The sequence below is a fragment of the Garra rufa genome, chromosome 19 (genome assembly GCF_049309525.1).
Source record: "Garra rufa chromosome 19, GarRuf1.0, whole genome shotgun sequence".
Classification (NCBI taxonomy): domain Eukaryota; kingdom Metazoa; phylum Chordata; class Actinopteri; order Cypriniformes; family Cyprinidae; genus Garra; species Garra rufa.
The window spans coordinates 25,078,074-25,106,051 of NC_133379.1; the positions used below are offsets into that span (position 1 = coordinate 25,078,074).

The 27,978-nt window shown below is 36.1% G+C and overlaps 1 protein-coding gene across 3 annotated transcripts in view; it reads left to right on the top strand.

The window, feature by feature from the left end:
- ank1b (ankyrin 1, erythrocytic b) overlaps positions 1-27,978 on the top strand; it is a 109,060-nt gene that overhangs the window by 49,231 nt on the left and 31,851 nt on the right. For all 3 annotated transcript variants that reach the window (XM_073824478.1, XM_073824479.1, XM_073824480.1), the window contains exons 3-27: positions 4,374-4,472; positions 7,147-7,245; positions 7,343-7,441; positions 7,519-7,704; positions 7,925-8,023; positions 8,110-8,208; positions 9,556-9,654; positions 9,752-9,949; positions 10,110-10,208; positions 13,396-13,494; positions 13,660-13,758; positions 13,839-14,036; positions 15,495-15,593; positions 15,701-15,799; positions 16,421-16,618; positions 16,780-16,878; positions 18,298-18,396; positions 18,512-18,610; positions 20,321-20,413; positions 20,584-20,656; positions 21,151-21,171; positions 23,549-23,672; positions 23,787-23,850; positions 25,775-25,887; positions 26,143-26,367. In XM_073824478.1, the coding sequence (XP_073680579.1) occupies positions 4,374-4,472; positions 7,147-7,245; positions 7,343-7,441; positions 7,519-7,704; positions 7,925-8,023; positions 8,110-8,208; positions 9,556-9,654; positions 9,752-9,949; positions 10,110-10,208; positions 13,396-13,494; positions 13,660-13,758; positions 13,839-14,036; positions 15,495-15,593; positions 15,701-15,799; positions 16,421-16,618; positions 16,780-16,878; positions 18,298-18,396; positions 18,512-18,610; positions 20,321-20,413; positions 20,584-20,656; positions 21,151-21,171; positions 23,549-23,672; positions 23,787-23,850; positions 25,775-25,887; positions 26,143-26,367 (2,879 nt within the window). The remainder of the gene's footprint in view (positions 1-4,373; positions 4,473-7,146; positions 7,246-7,342; positions 7,442-7,518; positions 7,705-7,924; positions 8,024-8,109; positions 8,209-9,555; positions 9,655-9,751; positions 9,950-10,109; positions 10,209-13,395; positions 13,495-13,659; positions 13,759-13,838; positions 14,037-15,494; positions 15,594-15,700; positions 15,800-16,420; positions 16,619-16,779; positions 16,879-18,297; positions 18,397-18,511; positions 18,611-20,320; positions 20,414-20,583; positions 20,657-21,150; positions 21,172-23,548; positions 23,673-23,786; positions 23,851-25,774; positions 25,888-26,142; positions 26,368-27,978) is intronic.

The window sequence follows — 27,978 nt, forward strand, 5'->3', positions numbered from 1 at the left end:
TAAGCCATTTGGAACAACATGTGCACTGATTGAAGCACAATAAATTTGTCTTTAATGAGGTCATCGGATGCAAAAGTCACTTTTACATGTTTGAACATAAATGTGTGTTGGCGGTGTGTACAGTCGTGGCCAAAAGTTTTGAGAATTACATAAATATTGGAAATTGGAAAAGTTGCTGCTTAAGTTTTTATAATAGCAATTTGCATATACTCCAGAATGTTATGAAGAGTGATCAGATGAATTGCATAGTCCTTCTTTGCCATGAAAATTAACTTAATCCCGAAATAAAGAAGGCTTGTTGTTAAGAAGGCTTCATGGCGTCCAAGAAAGTCCAGCAAGCACCAGGATCGTCTCCTAAAGAGGATTCAGCTGCGGGATCGGAGTGCCACCAGTGCAGAGCTTGCTCAGGAATGGCAGCAGGCAGGTGTGAGCGCATCTGCACGCACAGTGAGGCCAAGACTTTTGGGAGATGACCTGGTGTCAAGAAGGGCAGCAAAGAAGCCACTTCTCTCCAAAAAAAACATCAGGGACAGATTGATCTTCTGCAAAAAGTATGGCGAATGGACTGCTGAGGACTGGGGCAAAGTCATATTCTCCGATGAAGCCTCTTTCCGATTGTTTGGGGCATCTGGAAAAAGGTGGAAGAAAAGGAGAGCGCTACCATCAGTCCTATGTCATGCCAACAGTAAAGCATCCTGAGACCATTCATGTGTGGGGTTGCTTCTCATCCAAGGGAGTGGGCTCACTCACAATTTTGCCAAAAACACAGCCATGAATAAAGAATGGTACCAAAACACCCTCCAACAGCAACTTCTTCCAACAATCCAACAACAGTTTGGTGAAGAACAATGCATTTTCCAGCACGATGGAGCACCGTGCCATAAGGCAAAAGTGATAACTAAGTGGCTCGGGGACCAAAACGTTGAAATTTTGGGTCCATGGCCTGGAAACTCCCCAGATCTTAATCCCATTGAGAACTTGTGGTCAATCCTCAAGAGGCAGGTGGACAAACAAAAACCCACTAATTCTGACAAACTCCAAGAAGTGATTTTGAAAGAATGGGTTGCTATCAGTCAGGATTTGGCCCAGAAGTTGATTGAGAACATGCCCAGTCGACTTGCAGAGGTCCTGAAAAAGAAGGGCCAACACTGCAAATACTGACTTTTTGCATAAATGTCATGTAATTGTCGATAAAAGCCTTTGAAACGTATGAAGTGCTTGTAATTATATTTCAGTACATCACAGAAACAACTGAAACAAAGATCTAAAAGCAGTTTAGCAGCAAACTTTGTGAAAACTAATATTTGTGTCATTCTCAAAACTTTTGCCCACGACTGTACACAACCACCCTATAATAATTAAATCCACCCATACAGGTGTTTTTTTTTAAAAATCCATATAAATCATAACCCCTTTTTTAAATCAAGCCATTTTCAGATTCTTGGCTGTGTGATGTCGCACAGACCAAGGCCCCTCCCACGATTGTTGACTGACACGGCCATCTTACCTTAGACCCCTCCTGAGTGAGCTGTGAAGTGTCCGCCATTGTTTCGAAGCCGGAGCAGGGAAAGACAAGAATGTCTCCTAAGCGATTGAGATGTTTTGTTATTGAATGTAATAATGAACATAGCAGTTGTCATTTACTCCCGACATCTGAGCAGCTGAAGATACAGAGGATTACTTTTGTTTTTTAAAAGGAGGAATGCGCCCTCCAATCTACCTACACGCGTCTGTTCGCGTGAGTCACTCAGCGGAAGAGAGGGGCGGGGTGAGCAGAGCTCATTAGCATTAAAAGGGACATGCACCGAAACTAGTTGCTGTGAACAGAGTTGTTTTCGACAAGGTAAAAAAGGTGTTGTTTTACACTACTATTGAGAGATTTTAAACAAAGTATGTTATAGACTTTTTATTAAGACCTTAAATAATCATATACAGTATCTCACAAAAGTGAGTAGTAAACTTGGATATATTTTAGAGTAGTCATTGTGCATCTTGTATAGCAGTATAGATTTGCTGTCCTCTGAAAATAACTCAACATACAGCCATTATTGTCAAAATAGCTGGCAACAAAAGTGAGTACACCATAAATGATAACAGCAGTATGTTGTTAACCAGTGCAAAGCCACATGTCTTATTCATCATTTTTATGTTTTTGTCTGCTTGACAGGACAATACAAAGTTGTGTATCTTCTATTAGAGTTAAAATTAGGTGCTTTAAGTACAACTCTCTGAGGATTTGAGAATTAGAATTGTTGCTCTCCACAAAGATGGAAAAGGCTACTACAGGTTCAGTAACACCCTGAAACCGAGTTACAGTAGTCAGGGTCATACAGAAGTTTTCCAAGATGGGTTCCATTCGGAACAGGCCTTGCAAGGGTCGATCAACGAAGTTGAGCACTCATTCTGTGTGTTAGATGCAGAACCTGGCTTAAAAAAACAGATGCATGAGTGCTGCCAGCATTGCTTTAAACATTGCAGAAGTAGAAGATCAGCTTGTCAGTGCTCAGACCATACGCTGCACACTGCAACAAGTCGGTATGCATAGGCATCGTCCCAGAAGGAAGTCTCATCTGAAGCTTGCTCACAAGAAAGCCCGCAAACAGTTTGCTGAAGACAACCTGTCCAAGAGCATGAATTACTGGAACCATGTCCTGTGGTCTGATGAGACTATAAGATAAACTTGTTTGGCACATGTGGTGTCCAGCATGTGTGGCGATGCCTTGGTGAGGAGTACCAAGAAAATGGTGTCTTGCCTACAGTCAAGCATGGTGGTGGTAGCATCATGGTCTGGTGCTGCATGAGTGCTGTTGGTACTGGGGAGCTGTAGTTCATTGAGGGAAACATGTATTCCATTATGTACTGTTCATTCTGAAGCAGAACATGATGCCTTCCCTCCAGAAACAAGGCCGCATGGCGGTTTTCCAACATGATAACAATCCCAAACCCCCATCAAGATGACAACTGTCTTGCTGAGGAAGCTGAAGGTGATGGAGTGGCCAAGTATGTCTGCAGACCTGAACCCTATTAACCGCCTATGGGGGATCCTCAAGCGGAAGGTGGAGAAGCAACATGTGTCTATTGTCCAGCAGATCCGTGAGTGGAAGAGGATCCCAGCAACAACCTGTGCAGCTCTGGTCAATTTTATGCCCAGGATGATCAAGGCAGTGCCAGAAAACAATGGTGCTAACACAATATATTGACACTTTGGACAAGTTCACTTAGGGTGTACTCACTTTTGTTGGCAGTTATATTTAATTAGATATTTTACCTAGGGGTGTAAAAGTTCGGTACGATAAGGTGCGTTCAGTTCATTTTCGATACAGCAGAACAGAAAGAAATGTCTGAGAAATTTCCTTGATTTTCACAATTTTTTATAGATTTTTTATTGTTTTTATTGAAAGATCAGCACCATAAGGTATGATCTTTTTTTTTTTACTTTGAAGAACGCAGTGTGCATTAATAAATTTTCTTGTAAATTTAAAAAGTAATGCGTTCCTTTACTAGTTACTCGAAAAAGTATTCTGATTACGTAACTTTGAGGCTTGAGGCTGAGTAGATGGGGTAATTTTAATTTTTGGGGGGAGAACTATCCCTTTAAGCAAATGTGATCTTATTTAACCATAAAATAAAAGAATTTACAGTTCTGGGTGAACTATCCCTGATTGCTGATTAACAACTCCTTGGCTCGATTGCTCATTCTGACAGCTAATTTGCACAAATATGATTTTATTCAAATTTTATTCAGTTGTATTTCTGAGCAATATGAAAGAACCAGTGTTGCCGATCCATGAAAACCATGGGTTTCGATACTGTGCGATATTTCCCAAAACATTACGAAGCATGCCCAAAGAATATTAATGCTAAGCGGGCACGTGTGGCTGTTTTCATCAGAGCTCCTCCCCCACCGTCTGCAAGCAACCCTCCATCTCCGTTCCGTCTTTCTCTCCTCTGCGCATGCACTGTGCAGCTGCAGTAGGAGCTCATTAGAGATGAGTGACACTGCAGTATGAAGGGGATTCCAGTCAGACTAGCAGAGCAGAGCCCCCCTATGGCCGCACCAGACTACACACCCAGCTTCCCAACGGAAGCACACACTGTACCGTGTGCTGTTCTCTGATTAGCCTTTACCTCTCCCGGCCTTTTTGTGTCTGTTTCCTCCGCCGCTCTATTTCCACGCCCTGTTTAATGAGAGCTCCACAGATCTGTAGATGTCTCAGTGCTTCACTGTGTTATTTTTAGGCTGCCCTCCTCTCAGTGAGTCATTTGACAGGTAGACGGGGAGAGATAAAGAGATAGACTTGAGATGTGTCAGGGTGTTTTTTTTTTCTGAGACCGAGTTTTTCAACATCTCATGTTTTGTCTTGTTTTCTCAGAATGGGCTTAACGGGTTGCACTTGGCCTCCAAAGAAGGCCATGTTAAGATGGTGCTGGAGCTGCTGCACAATGGAATTGACTTGGAGACTACTACAAAGGTAAATCTACTTCCTTCAGTCAGCCAGGACTCCTTCATCAGGCCAAAAATAGATTTTTAAATGTGATTAGTTGCTATACAGGACTTTTCTTGGCAATTGTAAACAGTCATTAGCCTACATCAACTGTTACCCACTGGAAGAAACACTGTTTTTTTATATATATAAAAGCAATAGGCAACATGTTTCTCATTATTTCCTAGATTTGCAATATAGGTTAGTGTACTTATAAAAGTTGACAAATTAAAAATTTGTGCATTTAAAATGTATAGTGTATCATTAATATATAGTGCATCAAAAAATATTGCATTAATTGCAATAATGTTATATTACAATAATGTTATATTACAATAATGTTATATTTTTGCAATAATGCAATATTGCATATTACAATGTTTTGCCCAATGAAATTATCTGTAGAATAAGAAATTCCACCTGACTAACTGACTAGCAAAAACAAGTAGCACTTTTATTAAATCAAAATCATAATGCATTTTATTTCTATAGCACCTTTCACACAAAATCAGTGTTGCCAAGTCTGCAGTTTTCCTATGGAATCGGGCTAATTTAGCACTGTTGCCACAGGTTTATTTTAATGTCTGCGGGTTGAAGTAACCCTAATAACATGATAACAGTTTTCTTATTTTTGTTGAAAACCTGGCAACCCTGGCATTACTGTTTCAAGCTATTGAAATCTCTTAAAACCGCCAAAAACATGTATTTTACCGCCGGAATGCAATTGAGCTAGTTTTGAGTAGCAATTGGGTGGGTTTTGTTGTGAAAACCTGGCAACCCTGCACAAAATGTTGATTAAAAAAAGATTTGTAGTCTTGCTTTGTTGAAATAATCAATCAGAATGTTACAGAATTCTGATCTAAAGTATAAATAATTAAATAAAATCACTGCAAAAAAACAAACAAAAACAAAAAAAAACACATGTATTTTATCCCCCAGATGTGATTGGACTAGTTTTAAGTAACGATAAATAGCGTGGTTTTTGTTGTGAAAACCTGGCAACCGTGCACAAAATGTTAGTAAAAGTGCTTTACAGGTCAAAATATAAAGATGTCAATCAGAATGTTACAGAAATCTGAATTAAAGTATAACTAAATAAATAAAATCACTGTTTTAAGCAATAGAAAACACAAAACCACCAAAAAACTTATATTTTACTCCCTGGAACATGATTGGGCTAGTGTTGAGTAACAGTTGGGTGGATTTTGTTGTGGTAACCTTTCAACCATTGCACACAATGGTGGTAAAACCTGGCAACCCTGCACAAAATGATGGTGAAAGTACTTCACATTTCAAAATTTAAGACATTTTAATAAAAAAACAAAATAAAACTAGTATAATGTCTTAAGGACAAATGAGACAAAATAAAGATTAACTGTCTAAATTCCTATGATTAAAAAAGGTTTGTAGTCTTGGTTTGTTGCAATAAATCAGAATGTTAAAGAATTCTGAATTCAAGTATAAATAATTAAATAAAATCACTGTTTCAAGCAATAGAAATCACACATGCTTTTAAAACTTGTATTTTACCCTCCGGAAAGCGATTGGGCTAGATTTGGGCTAGTTTTGAGTAGTAATTGGGATGGTTTTGTTATGAAAACCTGGCAACCCTGCACAAAATGTTGGTAAAAGTGCTTCGCAAGTCAAAATATAAAACATTTTAATTGAAAAAAAATCTATAAAACTAATATGTCTTGAGGACAAATGAGAAAAATAAGACATGAGACAAAATCTTGCTTTGTTGCAATATTCAATCAGAATGTTACAGAATTCTGAATTAAAGTATAAATAAATAAATAAAATCATTGTTTCAAGCAATAGAAATCATGCATACTCTTAAAACCGCCAAAAAAAACTTGTATTTTACCCCCCGTCCGGAACCCAATTGGGCTAGTTTTGTTGTGAAACCCTGGCAACCCTGCACAAAATCTTGGTAAAAGTGCTTTACAAGTCAAAGTATAGGACATTTTAATAAAAATAAAAAAAAACACACACACACATACTAAAACTAATGTAATGTCTTTAGGACAAATGAGACAAAATACATTAAGATTAACTTACTAAATTCCAATAATAAAAAAAAGATTTGAAGTCTTGCTTTGTTGCAATAATGAATCAGAATGTTACAGAATTCTAAATTAAAATATAAATATTTAAATAAAATCACTGTTTCAAGCAAAAGAAATCACACATGCTCTTAAAACTGCCAAAAACGAATATTTTACGCCCCAGAACGCAATTAGGCTAGTTTTGAGATGTAATTGGGTGGGTTTTGTTGTGAAAATCTGGCAACCCTGCACAAAATGTAGGTAAAAGTGCCTCACAAGTCAAAATATAAGACATTTTAGTAAAACAGACCTAATAAAGATTAACTGACTAAATGTCAGTGCTTAAAAAGGTTTGTAGTCTTGCTTTGTTGCAATAATCAGTCAGATTTACAGAATTTTGAATTCAAGTTAAAATAATAAAATCACTGTTTTTAGCAATAGAAATCACACAAGCTCATATCGCTATTGTTGATTGCAGTTGAAAACAAGCAATAATAAAACCAAATAAGCAATCAAATCAAATTCCTTAAAATACTGTATGTGCTATAAAAGTATTTAACATGCATTGTCGGATCGTTCTCTGTATTATATTTCCATGACTGTTCATTTTGCAGAAAGGGAATACTGCCCTTCATATTGCTGCTCTGGCCGGTCAAGAGAAAGTGGTTGCTGAACTGGTCAATTATGGTGCCAATGTCAATGCCCAGTCTCAGGTTAGTCTGAGCCTTAAAACATGAATCGACAAACCTAGAAACATGTTGATGAAAAGCTTTATTCATTTGTTCTTTGGTGTTATTTTGTGTTCTGCAGAAAGGTTTCAGTCCCCTGTACATGGCAGCACAGGAGAACCACTTGGAAGTGGTGAAATATCTACTTGAACATGGAGCCAATCAGAGCCTTCCAACTGAGGTGAGTGACATCTTAAAATCAGAAATCAAACCCAAATACAAATCAAACCCACTACAACTCTTGATTTTATCCTCCAGGATGGCTTTACTCCTTTGGCGGTAGCTCTTCAGCAGGGTCACGAGAACGTAGTTGCTCTTCTTATAAACTATGGCACCAAGGGCAAAGTGCGTCTGCCGGCCCTGCACATCGCGGCACGCAATGATGACACTCGCACTGCTGCCGTACTGCTGCAGAACGACCCAAACCCAGACGTCCTCAGCAAAGTATGTGTGTTTGTGCATATCTGAAAGGTTTTATCTCACCATGAGTGAGATTACACATCATGACTCACTAAGCTCAATGCAGCCGCTCTTGGCTTGTAATTGCAGTGATGACTATGTGACAAGATAAACAGAACTGACTTTGTTTAAAGATCCATCAGCGTAGGTGTTCCTGTTTTGTACATACACTGAGTCAATGAAATGCTACACTCTTTTCCCGTAGACCGGCTTTACTCCTCTCCACATCGCGGCCCATTATGAAAATCTCAGTGTCGCACAGCTTTTGTTAAACAGAGGAGCCAATGTGAACTTCACGCCGAAGGTCAGTGCAGCTCTCGCGTTAAATGCTTCCTACTACTGTGCGAAAAATTACATGAACTTCTCACTTTCTCTCCTTTTCTTTCGAAGAATGGCATTACTCCATTACACATCGCTTCCAGGAGGGGGAATGTGATTATGGTGCGGCTTCTGTTGGACAGAGGTGCTCAGATAGATGCCAAGACAAAGGTACAGTATCCATTAGGGACGTGCAAAATATTTTTAGAATCAGTTTCATTATGTCAATGTTGCTGTTGCTAACTTAAACTAGAACTATTCAAATTAATGTAATGTAATACCAAAAAAGCTGAATATATATATATATATATATATATATATATATATATATATATATATATATATATATATATATATATATACACACTGCCCTCCAAAAGTTTGGAAACGCCCTTGAAAAGTGGGGTTTTGGACAATATTGGCATGAATCCTTTTTAATTTGGGATAATTTTGCACTGATAAGGGACAACACAAACTACAAAAACATATTTTATTACATAAACAGTTTATACATAGAAAAAACCTTTTCCAATTCATCAAAATATCCACCATTAGCAGCTATTACAGCTCTGCATAATCTGGGCATCCGAGCTGTCAGTTTATTCAAACATTGACTTGATATATTACTTCAAGGCTCCTGAAGAACTGACCAAAGATGATTCACACTATGCTGATATCGTCCAAAACCACACTTTTGGAGGGCAGTGTGTGTGTGTATATATATATATACACACACATTTATATATTTATATTTTTTATTTTGGATGCGATTAATAGGGACTAATCGATTTGATAGCACCAATAAAAATATAACTGAAATTAAATATATACATGTATGTGTGTGTATTTACATATACACATAAATACACATGTATATAATTTAAACAAACATTTCTTTTTCATTTTATGATTAATCGTGATTAATCAATTTGATAGAACTAATAAAAAGGTAACTAAAATAAAATATATATATGTATGTGTGTGTACTTATATATACATATAAATATATATAGTACACACATATTTGGGATGTGATTAATCACGATTAATCGATTTGACAGCACTAATAAAATATAACTGTATTTAAATATATGCATGTGTGTGTGTGTGTGTGTGTGTGTGTGTGTGTGTATTTTAAAATATTAAAATTAGAGCATAAAAATCTAAATAGGCTAGTTAGTTTGATGACAGACTAACTAGTCGACCCTCCTGAATTCATAATGTCTCTCCAACCGTAGTCTCATCTCTCAGTGACATTATTTACTGGCTGAGATTAAAAGTCACAGTGCTAAGACTGCTGAATCTTATTTAAGTCTAGCTGGTGTAGAATGACCTATTTTACTTCCTCTTGGGAAAAACAGGTATTTTCTCTTTGTGACAACTTTCTGTTTTAATGGTACGCTTTAATGCATACATAAAGAAGGACCGAAAATGCAGCTCATGTAGGATGCACTGAAACATGATAAATCCTTCATACAGAGGATTTACAAAATTGCTTATTCTTTCTGTTATCTGCAGGATGAGCTGACGCCGCTGCATTGTGCAGCCAGGAACGGTCACGTACGTGTGGTGGAGATCTTGCTAGACCAGGGCGCTCCCATTCAGGCCAAGACCAAGGTGATCAAACTATATAACTAAGATGGGCCATACAGTAATAGATTTTTATCTTTATTGATGCCATAATCAATTGATAATAATGTGTTTCTTCTTGCAGAACGGCCTGTCTCCCATCCACATGGCAGCGCAGGGCGATCACATGGACTGCGTGAGGCAGCTGCTGCAATACAATGCAGAGATCGATGACATCACCCTCGACCACCTGACCCCGCTGCATGTTGCAGCACACTGTGGGCACCACCGCATGGTCAAGGTGCTGTTGGATAAAGGGGCAAAAGCTAATGCCCGTGCTCTGGTTAGTGCATCTGCTGTTTTCAATTAATGTAATTGATTGCATCCATAAAATATAGGGCATATAGTGCAGTATTAATCGTACATTAACCTGGTCCTTCATTTAATAGCACACAACTGAACACAAGTATATATGTTAGTTGATTTTTTGGTCTGTCTTTTAGAATGGATTTACTCCATTGCACATTGCCTGCAAAAAGAACCACATGCGGTCCATGGACCTTCTGCTGAAGCACTCAGCATCTCTGGAGGCCGTGACTGAGGTAAGATTACTCTCTGGCTGTCACTTTGATGGATAACCTCTATTCACTTTGCAGCATCTACGCCTTTAGCTTGACCCTTGTAGAAAATAGAAAGACTGTGTAGGAATGAACAGTAATAGCTTCACGATTACTTCAAAAGGCAAGAATATATTAAGATAATACATTTCAAGTTTGGGATCAGTAAGATTTGTTTAAGAAATTTGTATTTTTATTCAGGAAGGATGCATTAAATTGATAAAAATTACAGTAAAACATTTATGTTAAATATTTTTGTTTCAAATAGATGCTGTTCTTTTTATTTTGAATTATAAAAATGTTTCACAGTTTCCACAAAAAAGTTAAGCAGCACAAGTAGATTAATCAGGTAAAGTCAATGCAAAGATTGCATTGCAAATTTGTGCGGGGTGGCGCAGATTGGGAAACGCCAATATGCGATTTCAGATCTTCCATGTATGGAAAGCCATAAAGGTTAAAAATGTGCAAATTTTACATGTAAACAACATTTCGAGGACGCATTGTTTGCAAGTTGTTTACACATAGAATAGAAACAAACCCGTATCAGGATGCATTCAATTGATCAAAAATTACATTAAAAACAATTATGTTACAGATTTCAAATAAAGGCTGTTCTTTTGAACTTTTTTCAATTATAAAAATATTTCAGTTTCCACCAAAAAGTTAAGCAACACAAGTAGATTAAGCAGCGTGATTAAATTATGTACAAAATCAATGCAAAGATGCAAATCGGCACAAATTTGCGCCGGTCGATGCGGATTGGTTATGCAATTGCCGCGAATGCGCAATATCACATCTTCCGTGCATGTAAGGCCAGGAAAGTCAAAAATGTGCAAATGTTAATACGTAAACAACACGGATTCTACGCATAAACAACAGGAAAAAAAAATTCGTCCTTGACGTGCTGTTTACAGTGCCTTGCAAAAGTATTTATACCCCTTCATTTTTTTAACATTTTGTTTTGTTGCAGCATTATGTTAAACTGCTTTAAATGAGTTTTTCCCCACGTCAATTTACACTCCATACACCATAATAATGACAAGGCAAAAATCAGATTTGCAAATTTTACAAATTTATTAAAAATAAAACACTGAAATATGTGCATTGCATAAGTATTCGTACCCTTAACTCAGTACATAGTTGAAGCACCTTTACAGCCTCAAGTCTTTTTGGGTATGATGTGACAAGCTTTGCACATCTGCATTTGGCAATTATCTGCCATTCATTGCCTCACCTTTTCACCTCTCAGGCTCTGTCAGCTTGGATGGGGGCTGGCAGACATTTTCTAGAGTCCTAATTGTTCCAATCGTCTTCCATTGTGGATAATGGAGGCTACATGCTTCTGTGAACCTTCGATGCAGCAGATTTTTTTTCTGAACTCTTCCCTAGATCATTGCCTTAACGCAAGTCTGTCACTGAGCTCTACGGGCAGTTATCTTGACCTCAGGACTTGGTTTTTGCTCTGATATGCATTTTCAGCTGTTAGACCTTTTCTGAGAGGTGTGTACCTTTCTAAATCATACTCAAATTAATTTGTCACAGTTTAACTCCACTCGAAGTGTAGTAACATCTAGAAGCAATATGAATGCTCCTGAGCTAAATTTTGAGTGTCCCAGAAAAGGGTATGAATACTTATGCAACGGGATCTTTTCAGTTTTTTGTTTTTAATCAATTTGCACAAATGTTAAAAACCTATTTTTTGCTTTGCCATTATGGAGTAGGGAGTGTAGATTGATGTGGGGAAAAAAGTAATTTAAAGTAGTTTAACATAAGGCAGCAACATAACAAACGAAAACGTCCTGTGAATTATCTAGAGCAACATGGTCAGAATATGTGTTTTTTTGTGTGAAAAATCTGCACATAATTGACGCGTAATCAACGCACAAACAATGTGTGAACAACAAACAACATGTATTTTACGCATAAACGATGCGCTAACAACACGTCCCTGATGTGGTGTTTACATGTTGAAATTTGCGTTTTTTGACCTTCCTGGCTTTCCATATCCATGCAAGTTGAAAATTTTCAAGTCCAGCGGAAAATTTGCATGACACATTGCCGCACAAGCCAGTTAGCGAAGAACTTATCGACTAGTACAGTTTGACAAAACCAGTTGTATCAGAAAATGAAGGAAAGCATTATGCACATGACACAAAAAACATCCTGTGAGTTATCTAGAGCGATACGGTCAAAAATGCGCAAATGTTAATACGTAAACAACAGTTCAGGGAAATGTTGTTTACATGGAACACATAGAAAATGTGTTGTTTATGTGTGAAAATTTGGTGTGTAATTGACGCACAAACAATGCATAAACAACAGGTATTCTACGCATAAACAATGTACTAACAACACGTCCCTGATGTGCTGTTTATGTGTTGAAATTTGTGCTTTTTTGACCATATCCATGCAAATTGAAAATTTGAATGACGTGGCAAGCCAATCAGCAAAGAACTTATCGACATGTACAGATTGACACGTCCAGTTGTATCAGAAAATAGATGAAAGCATTACACGAGTGACACTAAAAACATCCCATGAGTTATCTAGAGCAATAGTGCAATGTGAATATTCACTTCGCGTTTGGTGTGCAAATGGCATAAGTGAACCGCGTCAGTAAATAAAATGTCACAGTTTTGCATTAGCCTAGAATTAATGTCACTGTAAATATTATAGGCCTGGTTTCACAGACAGGGTTTAGACTAAAACAGATTAGGCCATAGTTCAATTAGGACATTAAAATAATTTTTATAAATGAGCCTTAGAAAAAAACATTACTGGTCTGCATCTTAAGACAAAACAAAGGCACTGATATATTTTAAGATCAGTCAGTGCAAGTTTCTTTTAGTTGAAACAGCTCAGATTTACATTTTAGTCTGGGACTAGGCTTAAGACTTGTCTGTGAAACTGGGGGATAGAGTATTACAGTTAGTCGATCTAAAACGGTGATTGTACATTAACAGCTGTCAGCCATGAACGGTCTTAACTTATCTATTTTGGTCATGTATGCGCACCAGCTCACCACTTTTATGCACCCCTGGTAATGTGTACAGCATGAATACCATTTGTTTTTAACATAAATAATTGTTATCATGTAAAAATATTATATGATATATTTTTGTTGATCCACTGATGAATGACAGAGCCATTAAACACAGATCTTTTCTCTTAGTCGGGTCTGACCCCTCTTCATGTGGCTGCGTTCATGGGGCATCTCAATATTGTAAAGAATCTGCTTCAGAGAGGAGCTTCACCCAACGCATCTAATGTGGTAAGAACTGTGTAATCCAGTCAGCACCTCAGAGATACCCAACAATCAAATCCAAAAGGCACAGCTATTCCTTTCGCTTTGAAACTGGCTAATGTCTTTAGCAACGATTATGGCAGTGATCACAGTTTTTCTTTTCTGAACTAAATGTTTGTGACTGTATTGTAGAAAGTGGAGACCCCTTTGCACATGGCTGCCAGAGCGGGGCATTGTGAGGTGGCTCAGTTCCTGCTACAGAACAATGCGCAGGTGGATGCCAGAGCGAAGGTACGCCAATCATACAAGCTGTTTTATCTTCATTTATCTGCTTTGTTTTAAAAATCTAACTTTTCTTCTTTCTTCCATAGGACGATCAAACCCCCTTGCACTGTGCCGCTCGAATGGGACATAAGGAGTTGGTCAAGCTGCTCTTGGAACATAAGGCCAATCCAGATTCGGCCACCACGGCAGGTCACACTCCTTTGCACATCGCCGCCCGCGAGGGACACGCCCAAACCACACGCATCCTCCTTGATGGGAATGCTCAACAAACCAAAATGACCAAGGTTCTGATCTCTAGTTAACCCTATGCTAAGCCCCGCCTTAAAATACTTCTGACCAATCAAGCCACAGCAACCGCTGATGTCCATTGGAGTCTTATTATCCACCTTATTCTTCAACACGGAAGTAAGCCAATGGGCAAGACTTCCAGTTTATTAACCACTATAGGGAAATAATGAGTAGAATAACAATGTGCAGTAACTGGTACAACTGTTTGCACTACAACCCAGTGTGTTCATAATTAAGATAATATGTTAAAATAACATGGTAAGACACACCCACTGTTGAGGTCAAAAGTTTACACCCCCTTTTCAGAATCTACATAATGTTAATGATTTTACCAAAATAAGAGAGATCATACAAAAAAGATATTTCACATAAAAGATATTTACATATAGTCCACAAGAGAAAATAATAGTTGAATTCATAACAGTGACCCTGTTTAAAAATTTACATCCCCTTGATTCCTGATATTGTGTTCTTACCTGAATGATTCACAGCTGTGTTTTTTGTTTAGTGATAATTGTCCATGAGTCCCTTTTGAGTTTGTCCTGAACAGTTAAACTGCCCACTGTTCTTCAGGAAAGTCCTTCAAGTCCCAAAAATTCTTTGGTTTTCCAGCATTTTGTGTATTTGAACCCTTTTCAACAATGACTATATAATTTTGGGATCCATCTTTTCACACTGAGAACAACTGAGGGACTCATATGCAACTATTACAGACAGTTCAAACACTCACTGATGCTCCAGAAGGAAAAACTATGCATTAAGAGCTGGGGGGTGAAAGCTGGAGAATGGAGATGTGTACATTTTTCATTTAGTACTGCCCTTCAGAGGCTACAGAAGATAGTTACATGTTTCCCAGAAGACAAAATAAGTTGAATTTACCAAGATCTTCAAGTCTTCTGGAGCATCAGTGAGCATTTGAACCTTCTGTAATAGTTGCATATGAGTCCCTCAGTTGTCCTCAGTGTGAAAAAGTGGATCTCAAAATTATACCATCATTGTTGGAAAGTGTTCATGCTGGAAAACCAAAGAATTTGTGGGACTTGAAGGATTTTTCTGAAGAAAAGCAGGCAATTTAACTGTTAAGACAAACAAGGGACTCAACAATTAAAATAAATCAATCATTTTGCGGATTCTGAAAGGGGAATGTAAACTTTTGACCTCAACTGTACTTTCAATATCAAGCAGCAAAACAAGCTGTTTTGTACAGCTAAAAATACCTGGACGTGGATGAGATTTGAAGCCAGACCCATACAATTTACAAATAGCTGGACCCACTCTTATTGGAAATATAAGGTGGATAGAAATTATTCAAACAATACAACATTTTGCAAAGCCTGTTAGCAATTGTAAATTAGGTGAGCGGAGCTTAACCAAAGGTAATTTACATTAAATAACAACAAAATATTTACAAGTTCTTCTGCATTCTCAATGTGTCTATCTCTGTTTTCTCACAGAAAGGATTTACTCCTCTACATGTAGCATGTAAATACGGGAAAGTGGATGTGGCGGAGCTGCTTTTGGAAAGAGGGGCCAATCCCAACGCAGCCGGAAAGGTAATTCATCAAGACAAACATCTGATATCTCAGTACTCGTCTGCTAATATCAGATGACGGTCAGCGGTGGCTGACTGAGGCCATGTGTCTCCTCTCTCTCCCCTCAGAATGGCTTGACCCCTCTGCACGTGGCCGTCCATCACAACAACCTTGATGTAGTCAAGCTGCTGGTCAGCAAGGGCGGCTCTCCGCATAGCACGGCGAGAGTAAGATACACATATACGCATTACAAGATCTTGGCGGGTGACTATTCTGAACTGTGATGTTAAATGGATAGGTCACCCTTAAATGAAAATTCTGTCATTAATTACTCACGCTCATATCATTCCCTTAAGACCTTCGTTCATCTTCAGAACACAAATTAAGATATTTTTCATATTTTCTGACCCGTTCAAGGCCTAGTAAGATAGTAAGGACATTGTTAAAAAAGTCCATGTGGCATCAGTGGTCCAACTAATGTTATGAAGCTATAAGAATAATTTTTGTGCGCAAAGAAAACAATTTCATCTCTTACATGTCAGACACGCATTCACAAGAGTACCATGGCACATGCAATGTCCTTACTACCTTTCTGGGCCTTGAAATCGTCAGTTGCATTGCTGTCTATGCAGGGTCAGAAAGCTCTCAGATTTCATAAAAAAAATATCTTAATTTGTGTTCTGAGGATAAATGAAGGTCTTATGGATTTGAAACGACATGAGGGTGAGTAATTAATGACAGTTTTTTCATGTTTCGGTGAACTGTCCCTTTAAGGGTTGCAGTCTACTTCACACTTTCAAAAGCCGTCCAAGAACAACAGTCACTTCTAGTTTTCTTCCATTTGACAGAACGGCTACACAGCCTTGCATATCGCAGCCAAGCAAAACCAACTAGAGGTGGCAAGCAGTCTGCTGCAGTATGGCGCTAATGCCAACTCAGAATCACTACAGGGCATCACCCCACTTCACCTGGCATCACAGGAGGGCCAACCTGACATGGTGGCACTACTCATCTCTAAACAAGCCAATGTTAACCTGGGCAACAAGGTGATGCACTGTTAAACTTTAATTAATTGATATACGGTCTACGTCAGAGAAAGAATAAATAGAAAACTAACAAAGATTGAGGTGTTTTGGAAGAATATAGAAAAGAATGAATTAAATATTCTTCTGATATCTTTGTTGTGTGTGTGTGTGTGTTTGTACAGAATGGGCTGACACCTCTGCACCTGGTTGCTCAGGAAGGGCACGTGGGCATTGCAGACATGCTGGTGAAGCAGGGTGCTTCAGTCTATGCAGCCTCAAGGGTAAGACACTTCAGTGCACACAGAAACACACACACACTCAGCAGGGCCATCTGTAGAATGTCCTAGAATTTAGACTTCAGAGTCTTTTGCGATGTAGTCTGTGCTACTGCTAAATTGACAAACAGTGCTACATCTTTCTAAAGAAAATATGAAAGGTTGGCCACCACAAAACTCGTCAGCACTATGCTGTTTTGGGTAGTTTTTTGTGCAGTTACTGAAGTGTTCTGAGTAATTTAGTGGACATTAGATGCCCATTTTCCACAAATTGGTATAATTCTTTAGGGTGTTCATGAAATGTCTGTAAAATACTTAATTTTACCTTGTCAAAAATGGCTCTGTTTTATGGAAGCCTCTTTCCGCCACTGAATAATTTTTTTTATTGTGACTTATCTCACAATTCTGACTTTTTTTCTCAGAATTGCGATATATAAACTTGCAATTCTGACTTTTTTCTTGTTCATATCCCACAATTCTGACTTTATATCTAGCAATTCTGACTCGCAATTGTGCATTTATATCTCACAGTTCTGAGAAATGAAGTCAGATTTGTGTGATATAAACTCTCAATTCTGTAAACATATCAGTCTTTTTTTCTCCTCAGAACCAGACTTTATAACTCACAATTGCGAGTTTATATCTCACAATTCTGAGAAAAAAAGTCAGAATTGCAAGAAAGTCAGAATTGCAAGATACAAAGTCACAATTTCAAGAAAAAAAAAAGTTTATATCTAGCAATTCTGACTTTTTATCTGGCAATTCTGATCTTATAACTCGCAATTGTAAGTTAAATCCCACAATTCTGACTTTATATCTAGCAATTCTGACTTTTTTTCTTAAAACTGTGAGATATAAATGCACAATTGCGAGTTTTAAAGCTAGAATTGCTAGATATAAAGTCAGAATTGTGGAATATAAACTCACAGTTGTGAGTAATAAAGTCAGAATTGCTAGATATAAAGTCAGAATTGTGAGAAATATAAACTTACATTTGCGAGAAAGTCAGAATTGCGAGATATAAACTTTTTAAAACTTTTTTCTTGCAAATGGAACTTTGTATCTCGCAATTCTGACTTTTTTTCTTGCAATTGCGACTTTGTATCTCGCAACTGACTTTTTCTGTAAGTTTATATCCCACAATTCTGACTTTATATCTAGCAATTCTGACCTTATAACTCTCAACTGTGAGTTTATATCCCACAATTCTGACTTTATATCTAGCAATTCTCACTTTATAACTCGCAATTGTGCGTTATTGTCCCCTTTAAGGTCTTCAGAGTTGTTTAGAGTGTTGCTATGCAGTTGCTAAAACTGATTGATAAAGCTTTCTCAAATTTATTTTAATTTTTTGATGAAAGCTGCAAGCTTCTCACCCTTTTTAATCTGTTTCTCTCTCTCTCTCTCTCACTCTCTCTCTGTTAGATGGGCTACACACCCTTACATGTGGCATGTCACTATGGGAACATAAAGATGGTGAAGTTCTTACTCCAGCAGCAAGCGCATGTTAACAGCAAGACCAGAGTGAGTGCTACACTTCTGGATGGGCTGTATAAAAACTACACAGGCCTGTTTTTGACACTTTTCAGTGTTAGTATGTACTTCTGTGTTCTTATTCTCTCTCATCATTCTTTTCCAGTTGGGATACACTCCTTTACATCAAGCTGCCCAGCAGGGCCATACAGACATCGTCACCCTGCTGCTAAAACATGGAGCCCTGCCCAATGAGATCACTACTGTGAGCAGATCCTCTTCCCCCATACTTCAAATATAATTTTTCTCATCAAAAAATAGTATACACTGCTTGAATGCTTGATGAAGAGCATTTGGTCTGGGTAATTTCTGCTGTCATGCTGCCAGTCCTCTGCAGTAAACATAAGCTGTCATTTCATAATTATCCTGCTGAAAAGAGCAGCATGGCTGATTACCAGAGTACAGTGAACCTAAAGCGTATTTGGAAACTTCAGTTTATATTATATCACTTTTTATATTTAATATTATAATGGGATATAATTAATATTTATGTCAGCCCGTTTCTGCCACTGAATAAAATTTTTTAAAAGATTATTTTGACTTTTTATTTCACAATTTTGACCTTTTTTCAGAATTGTAAGATATAAACTATTCTGACTTTTTAACTCGCAATTCTGACTTTTTATCTCACAATTCTGACTTTTTTTTTTAAATTGTGATATAAATTCAAAATTGTGAGTTTATTTTGGAATTATGACTATCTTGCAATTATGACTTTTCTTAGAATTGTGAGATATAACCTCACAGTTTTGACTTTTTCTCACAGGTCTGATGTTTTTCTTGCAATTCTGACTTTTTATCTTACAATTCTTGACTTTTTTCTCAGAATTGTGATATAAACTCAAAATTGCAAGTTATGAAGTCAGAATTACGAGATATAAACTCACAATTCTGACTTTTTTTGCAATTCTTTTTTATCTTGCAATTTTGACTTTTTTCTCAGAATTGTGAGATAAAAACTCACAGTTGCAAGTTATATAGTCCGAATTGTGAGATAAAAACTCGCAATTCTGACTTTTTTCTCACAATTCTGACTTTTCTCGCAGGTCTGACTTTTTTCTCGCAATTCTGACTTTTTTCCACAATGCAGATTTTTTTTATCTCACAAATGCGAGTTATAAAGTCAGAATTGTGAGATAAAAACTCACAGTTGCAAGTTATGAAGTCAGAATTACGAGATATAAACTCACAATTCTGACTTTTTTTCTCGCAATTCTGACTTTTTTTGCAATTCTTTTTTATCTTGCAATCTTGACTTTTTTCTCAGAATTGTGAGATAAAAACTCACAGTTGCAAGTTATATAGTCCAAATTGTGAGATAAAAACTTGCAATTCGGACTTTTTTCTCACAATTCTGACTTTTCTCGCAGGTCTGACTTTTTTTTGCAATTCTGACTTTTTCCACAATGCAGATTTTTTTTTATCTCACAAATGCGAGTTATAAAGTCAGAATTGCGAGTTTAAATCTCACAATTCTGACTTTCTCACAAAATTGACATTTTTCCGCAATTCAGATTTTTTTTCTTACAATTGTGAGATATAGACTCGCAATTGGGAGTTATAAAGTCAGAATTACGAGATATAAACTCACAATTCTGTCAAAAAATTCAAAATTGTGAGATATAAACTAACAAATTATTTCTCAGAACTGCGGCTTTATTTCTTAGAATTGCAAGTTTATATGTCAGAATTCTGACTTTATAACTTGCAAGTGTGAGTTTATATCACAATTATGAGAAAAACGTCAGAATTGTGAGATGTAAACTCGCTATTGCAAGAAAAAGAGTTTTACATTTTTTATTCAGTGGCAGAAACGGGCTTGTGTATCATTTATATATAGACAGATATGGTATTTTATTATCAGATAAAGATGTGAGATTTAGTAACCTGACTGATTGTATGTTATCTACTGCAGAATGGGACGTCACCTCTGGGTATCGCTAAGCGGCTAGGCTACATCTCTGTCATTGATGTGCTAAAACTGGTGACTGAGGAATCCGTATCAATGGTGAGAGCCGTTTGCATCTCATGAAGTGTATCCGGTCTGAATTTGTGATTTCAATCTTCAAGGCTTGATTTGTGGCTTTTATTCCATATCTGGTTAATCTAGTCATCGTCTTTGATTTGTACAACGTTCACCATCTCGATGTGTTCATATATTCCCTCTCTATCCCTCAGATCACCACAGAGAAGCATCGCATGAGTTTCCCAGAGACGGTGGATGAAATACTGGACGTGTCGGAAGATGAAGGTGCGTACGGGTGGCTTAGATTGGATTTAGCCTGAAGGATCATACTGCAGTAAATGCCGCATTAAAGCGCTGATTCTCAGCTGCTGTGACAAGGTCTCAGTGTCGTGAGGTTGGTGCTAGACTCTCGATTAAAAACACGAGTCAGTAGGCAGATGAGTTGCTGGGTCACATCCCAAAAGTGACAGTCTGAAGTGAACTAGAGATTAGAGATATTATTACACTTATAGTGCTGCTTTGTCTTTATTACTTGACAGCACAATATGATTTACACACATAGAAGAATTTATGTATATTAGTTGATATTGTGTCCCCTTCCTCGGTTCTAATCGTTAAAAGTATTTGTTTCTTCTGAGAGATGATTGATAAATTTCCATTTATTCAGGACTTTAACGGATTGAAAAAGCAAAAGCAAGTATTTCATGCTAATCTAAACCTACTGTAAATCTACGGTAGCATCGTCAGCCTGAAATGTTCCTTCTTCCTTCCCGCTGTAGGAGTTGCTCAGCTAACATTAGGTAGGAGCGTCTCCCTCTCTCTGGTTTGGTTGTCCGGTTCTCGGTGGTTCGTGAAACGTGTGCCTCCATTTCAAGCACTCTCATCTTGTCTCTGGCCCTCAAGTCTCTCTAACCGCTCTCTATTCTAACATGTCGCTTTGTGTTACTACGGTGTTGGCCCATCATTATTGTGTGGTCATGATGTTTCTTTTCCTTTACTGACAGTAACATGTGTTTGTGGATCCATCACTGACAGGACTGCATCCTAAATTGCTTTGTGTTCACGGTTTGTTCCAGGGGTGTTTCTTCAACTATGGGCACACAAAGGCATTTATTATATTATATTTGTAACTTTTTTAAATATTTTGAGACATGGGTAAAACAATAAAAGTTTAACTTTTTAAAAAATAAAAGGTATTGAAAACTATCAAAAATATATAATGAAGAAATCAGCAAATTATACAAAATTAAAAAATGCTAAAATTATATTATAATTAAAGTTTTTAATGTTTTATATGCATATTTTGTTGTGATTAAAACTTAAAATAGTAAAAGGTTCACATATATATATATATATATATATATATATATATATATATATATATAAAATTGTTTTCTGTGTGTTTTCTGTAATTCTTTAAAAATATTTTTGAGACATGGGTAAAACAGTAAAAGTTTAACATTTTTAATAATATTTGTTTTATGTTATATTAAATTTTTGTTTTTATACATTTATGTTTTATGTGCACATTTTGCTGATTGAAATAGTACATTTTATAATTTATACATAAAAGGCATATTTATTATATTAAATTATATTATATTTTTAACTTTTTTATATATATTTAATATGTTATATATAATAGTTGTTTTTTGTATTTTTTGTGATTTATTTATATTTTGAGACTTAAAAGTTTAAAAGTTTTAATAATAAAAGGTATTTGAAAACTCAAAAATATATAATGAAGAAATCAGCTAATTATACAAAATAAAAAATTCAGAAATTATATTATATTATTATTAACGTTTTTAATGTTTTATTATGTGTTTTATATGCATTTTTTGCTGTAATTAAAATAGAAATATATATTTTTTGTGTATTTCCTGTGATTTTTTAAATATTTAAAATTATTATATTATATTATGCTGTGATTACAATAGTAAAAGGTTTACATAATATATATATATATATATAAATAATATGTGATAAATGATAGCTATTTTCTGTGTATTTTTGTGATTTTTTTCTATTTTTGAGACATGGGTAAAACAGTAAAAGTTTAACATTTTTAATAATAAAATTATTACATTATACTATAATTAAATATTTAAATGTTTTAGTATAATTCTTATATGCATATTTTGATTTAAATATTAAATTATAAATAAAATGTATTTTTATTAATATATTTCTTTTTCTGTGTATTTTTTTGTGATTTTTTTTATATTTTCAGACATGTAAAACATACAATTGTAACATTTTTTAATAATAGCAGTTATTTGAAAACTAGCAAAAAATATATAATAAAAACATCAAAAAATGATACAAAACTGAAAAATTCTAAAATTGTATTTATTATATTATATTATAATTCATTTTTTGAATGTTTTAATGTTTTATATGTATTTTTTGCTGTGATTGAAATAGTAAAAGTTAAATAAAAGGCATAATTTGTATTATTATACAGAATATAACAAAAAAAAAATTGTGATATATATATTGTGAGACATGGGTAAAACAATAAAAGTTTCACATTTTGAATAATAAAAGGTATTTGAAAATCATCAAAAAATATATAATTAAGACATCAAACAATTTTACGAAATAAAAAAAAAATGCTGAAGTGTGTTTGTTTTAATAAAAAGCAACCGCTGGGACATAATATTGCCTGTAGTTGAAAAAACACCCATAGATGAGGTTCTCTTTATCCTAACACTATGGGAGTCACACTGGGAGTGGATAATTTTACTAATTGACTAATGATGATTATTTGACTCAGCAGAGGGCTCCAAAATGAACTGTCACAGTGGCTGTTTTACGCGTCTCCGAACACCTGTGATTAAGCCCCTACAATAACACCAAACTATCTCTCCCATGCAGATTAAGTGTGATCTTCTCTGCACTACCGGGCATGCCCACTTCAGTAACCAAAACCATGCAATCTTATCGAGTATCTTGATTTCTTCATGTTTTCCATTGGCTCTGTGTGTGTGTGTGTATGACTTCATTGCTTGGACTTGGTAAATGAGTGAAGGTTCTTGTTTGTGCTTGACCAGGAATGATAGTGGATTGTGAATGATGAAATAACTGCTGAGCTTTTCTTCCTTTCTCTTAATCCTCCTTTTTCCTGCAAACCTCCTATGGCAGTGTCTCTGACATATTTTGTGCTGTATGTAGGTGATGAACTTCTTGGGATGGATGGGGCTCGCTATTTGAAGCTGGATGACCTGAAAGACCAGGATGATGATTTTCTGTCCCCTAAGAAAACACTGAGAGACTTTGAGAGTGGGATGGGCACCACGTAGGTTACAAGAGTACAATACAACAAATTTGTCCTGTGGCTAAGATTCTAGAACAAGAATGAACGCTTTTTTTTAGTTTTTACAATTACAAATATCTCCTTAATTCTTTCCAGACCTTATTCACCCGCAATTCCCAGAATTCCATGTGTGTCACCTGAAACTGTCATGTTGGACCAGGTATTGTTCTTTTCTGCTTCATGTGCTAAAATAAGAAATGTTCCTTACTAAAAATCCAGGTCTAATCGTTTCTAGCTGGTCTATTCTGTTAAAAAAAAAACTAATAAAACATATAATAATTACATTTCAGGATTTCTGAATTTAAGAGCTGAAGGTTCTTGATGGTTCCCACTCTTTTTAATAAATGAATTTGTTATTCATGATTTACTGGATATAAAAAAATTACTATTTCTACTTGTTATAAAATCTTAGAGCTTTGTATATCTAGAAAAATGCAACAAGTGATGTTTTATTTATTATTTATTTATTTATTTATCAACTTTATTCAGGTTTTTTAAGACCCTGGGGGTCTTAAAATAAGATGGTGATGTTGTGGGTGAATTAAAATAAGAAATATCTTATTTTTTAGTTTTTTGATTATTTTAATGCTTGTTTTGTCTCATTTTAATTAAAAGTTTGAATTTTTTGTATAATTTTATATGCATATTTTAAATTATACGTAAAAGGCATATTTGTATTTTATATTAAAAAGTTTTCTTTGTATTTTTTGTGATTTAAAAAAAAACATTCAGACATGGGTAAAGCAATAAAAGTGTAACCTTTTTTAATAATAGCATATCATATATATTTTTTCACTTTATATTATATTATATTATAATTTAAGTTTTGAATGTTTGGTATGTTTTAAATGCATATTTTGCTGTGGTAAAAAGTAAGAAATATCTTATTTTTCCAATATTCCATTTGATTGTTTTCCAAATTCAGTTTTTCCTGTTCTAATTTTTCTGGATTCCATTTTTGTTCCTTTTTAATTTTTCTAAACTCTGTTTTAATGGTTAAATTAAGAAATATTAATCTAAAAGGATGTCTAATTAAGTAAAATGATGAAATGTACACAATTTAACAGCAATTTATTAAAAGTTGGAAAAGCCCTATGTAATATGTTTAATTTTTTCTTAAATTCAGTTTCATTTTTACAAAATCCTGTGTTTTCCATTAAGTTTTAGGATTTCATTTTAGAGATTTCATTAAATTTTAATAATCAGAATCATCTCTAATTAACTGATGTTATTTAAAAATATATTATTATTATTATTATTATTATTAATTTTTTTTTTTAGAAATACTGTGTTGTGTATTTAAATGTTTCTGGTAAATAAATTCTGGAAAATAATAATCCTTAAATGTTTTAATAATAATTTTATTAGTGGTAGTAGTACTGTCATTACATTAAGTAATTAATTTCTGTGACAGTTTCTTCAAGTTAAACCAAACTTTTATTTAACAGGTTACTGTAAAGACCTTTAAGTTTATGTCTGTATATGATAATAGTTTTTCTTACTTTTTCTTACAATCTTATGCTTAGAATGCTTAAGTGATTTTCAGAGCAGTTGTAGAGATTATGTTTATGTGTTCATGTACTCTTATATTGAGGCAGCAGAGGCTGTATGAGACACGCTTCAGTATGTGTGTAGTAAACTAAACTAAACCGTGCATCTGCGCCATTCATTCACCCAGAGACATGCAGGATAAATTTTTAAGTAGTATTTTTGCAGCTTAATATTCACAGACCCACGTTAAGTGTACTGACCTACTTTTGCTTTACTCATCCAAAATTTAGCAAAATCCATGAAATTCAGCATTATATGGTAAATTACATTTTTATGACTGAATTCTGCGTTTCCGTCTACGTTTTCCGCATTGCAGAAAGCATAGGGCCCTAAGACCGGTAGACCAGCTTGGCAAAGCTGGAAGGAGCTGGAGTTAGTTATCCCTGTTCCAAAACAGCTTAACCAGCTGCTTTGACCTGGTTTTCCAAACAGAGTTGTCTCTTTCTCTCTTTTAGTCTCATAAAGCTGTCATTGTATCTCTGTTTGTGTGTCTTTGTGTCTGTGTGATGTGTGCTACTCCTGTGTGTCTGCAGCACACACCTGTCCCTTTGCCAAAGGAGTATGACGAGGACTCTCTAATCCCCAGTAGTCCAGCCACAGAGACCTCAGACAACGTTAGCCCAGTGGCCAGCCCCATCCACACTGGGTCAGTGCATATATTTCACATTCAGCCTAAACAAATCCAGTAACCGGACGTTACCAACCCGTGCTAATGGCTTCTCACCGCTTTTATCTCCGTATTTATCTGTTGGTCATAAATGCTTATTTTTATACCTGTCTTCACTGTCATCAAATGTCTAGAAAGTAGGTTCTTTTGAAGAGCTCTTAGCTTTATACTGGGCTTCCGGCTGTTTTGAAAAGTCGTTGTATCTGGTTTGCTCACTGGCTGGTTGTTTGACAGGTTTCTGGTCAGCTTCATGGTGGATGCAAGAGGCGGGTCCATGCGTGGTAGCAGGCATAATGGTCTGCGTGTGATCATCCCGCCACGTACCTGCGCCGCCCCCACACGCATTACCTGCCGTCTGGTCAAACCGCAGAAGCTCACCACCCCGCCTCCTCTCGTGGAGGGAGAGGGACTCGCAGCTCGTATTATCTCTCTAGGGCCTTCCAGTATGCAGTTTCTGGGGTAAGGGTCAGTGTGTGTGTACAATGAGGATGGCATATGCTTTAACGGTTCTGCTTCTGCTATTTTGGCTCCTTAATGATTCAATTAATAACTGTCACTGCAAAAAAAAAAAAAATTCTGAGTTTCTTTTTTACTTGGATGGTATGATAGTAGTCACACTGTCTACAACACCACCAAGGCTCACCCCAGTTGGCCTGATGGGGGGCGCTACAGCAATCAAAAGTATGAAATTGCTCTTAACTCCTAAAACGTTCATCGCAGGCTCAAGTGTTTTATGTCTTTGGAATCCTTGGCTCATGCCAGACATAACACATGCCTTAGATTTGTCAGTCATATGAGAAGATTTTCAGGTATTTTGTGTTTTTGAAAAACCTACTATTGCGAACTAGCCCTAGGTTTTTCCCCCGATCGGAACCAAAAAAAAAAAGTTTAATATTCGACTCTGTTGCAAAGGGACACTAAAACATTTAAAAGGGGCAGGGCCGCCTTTACTAAGATGACTATAGCTTTTGAACGGAATGAAATATCTTTGCCAAATTCACAATGCGTATGTAAGAGCTGAATCTGAGGTCATGTGAAAAAAGTTGTAGAGCTTGGCCACTTGTTGGCACTATACAAGGGAAAAAAACTACACACACATTTGTCCTATCAACATGAACATATTTCAAGGGCACAAACGATTGTATATTGTGCATTTTTTCACACATACACACAATATTCGTATAGTACAATAGACCTCATTCCAAACAACTTTGCCTCTAGAATCACTGCTGTCAATCAAACCATTAAAGGATTGAGAAAATGTAAAAAATAAATAAAAAATAAATACTTTTTGCAAACTCTCTGGATCAATAAATATCAAAAATGTTGAAATTTACCCTTTGGCAAGCTATAACGGAGTCGTTTAGAAAAGGGGCCTGTCCAAATATAACCAAAAGCCTCTAAAGCCTAAACAAAAACTCAAAACTTCATTAAAACTGCAGTTGAAAACTACATTGAAACTGCAGTTTGGACCTTCAACCTGTTGGCTCCCATTGAAGTCCACTATATGGAAAAAATCATGGAATGTTTTCCTCAAAACCTTAATTTTATTTTGACTGAAGATAGTGTAATGCTGAAACCCTATTGTAATTGTTAGAATGGCTACGGATCAACAATCTTCACATTAAACTGATTGGGCGGACCTAAACTGTAAGTCGTAGAGACTTGTAACTTGAAGGGATGGTAGTACTCACATCGGCTACAACGTCACCAAGGCTCGCCCCAGTCGGCCTGACGGGGGCGCTACAGCAATCAAAAGTACAAAATCGTTCATAAATCCTAAAACGGTCATCGCAGGCTCAAGTGTCTTATGTTGTTGGAATCCTTGGCCATGCCAGACTAAACGCGTGCCTCAGTCACCAAAGTCACAACATGTCTGTAAAAGCTGAATCTAAGGTCACGTGAAAAAAGTTGCAGAGCTTGTTGGCACCATAAGTGGGAGAAACATAAAAATAGTCATAACTACGCACACATAAATTGTGCACAGTCTTGGTCCAAAGTGCCACAAGTGGCTATAAGGACATTTGCATATCTCAAATAAAATGGCTGCATAAGTCAATTTATTTTAAG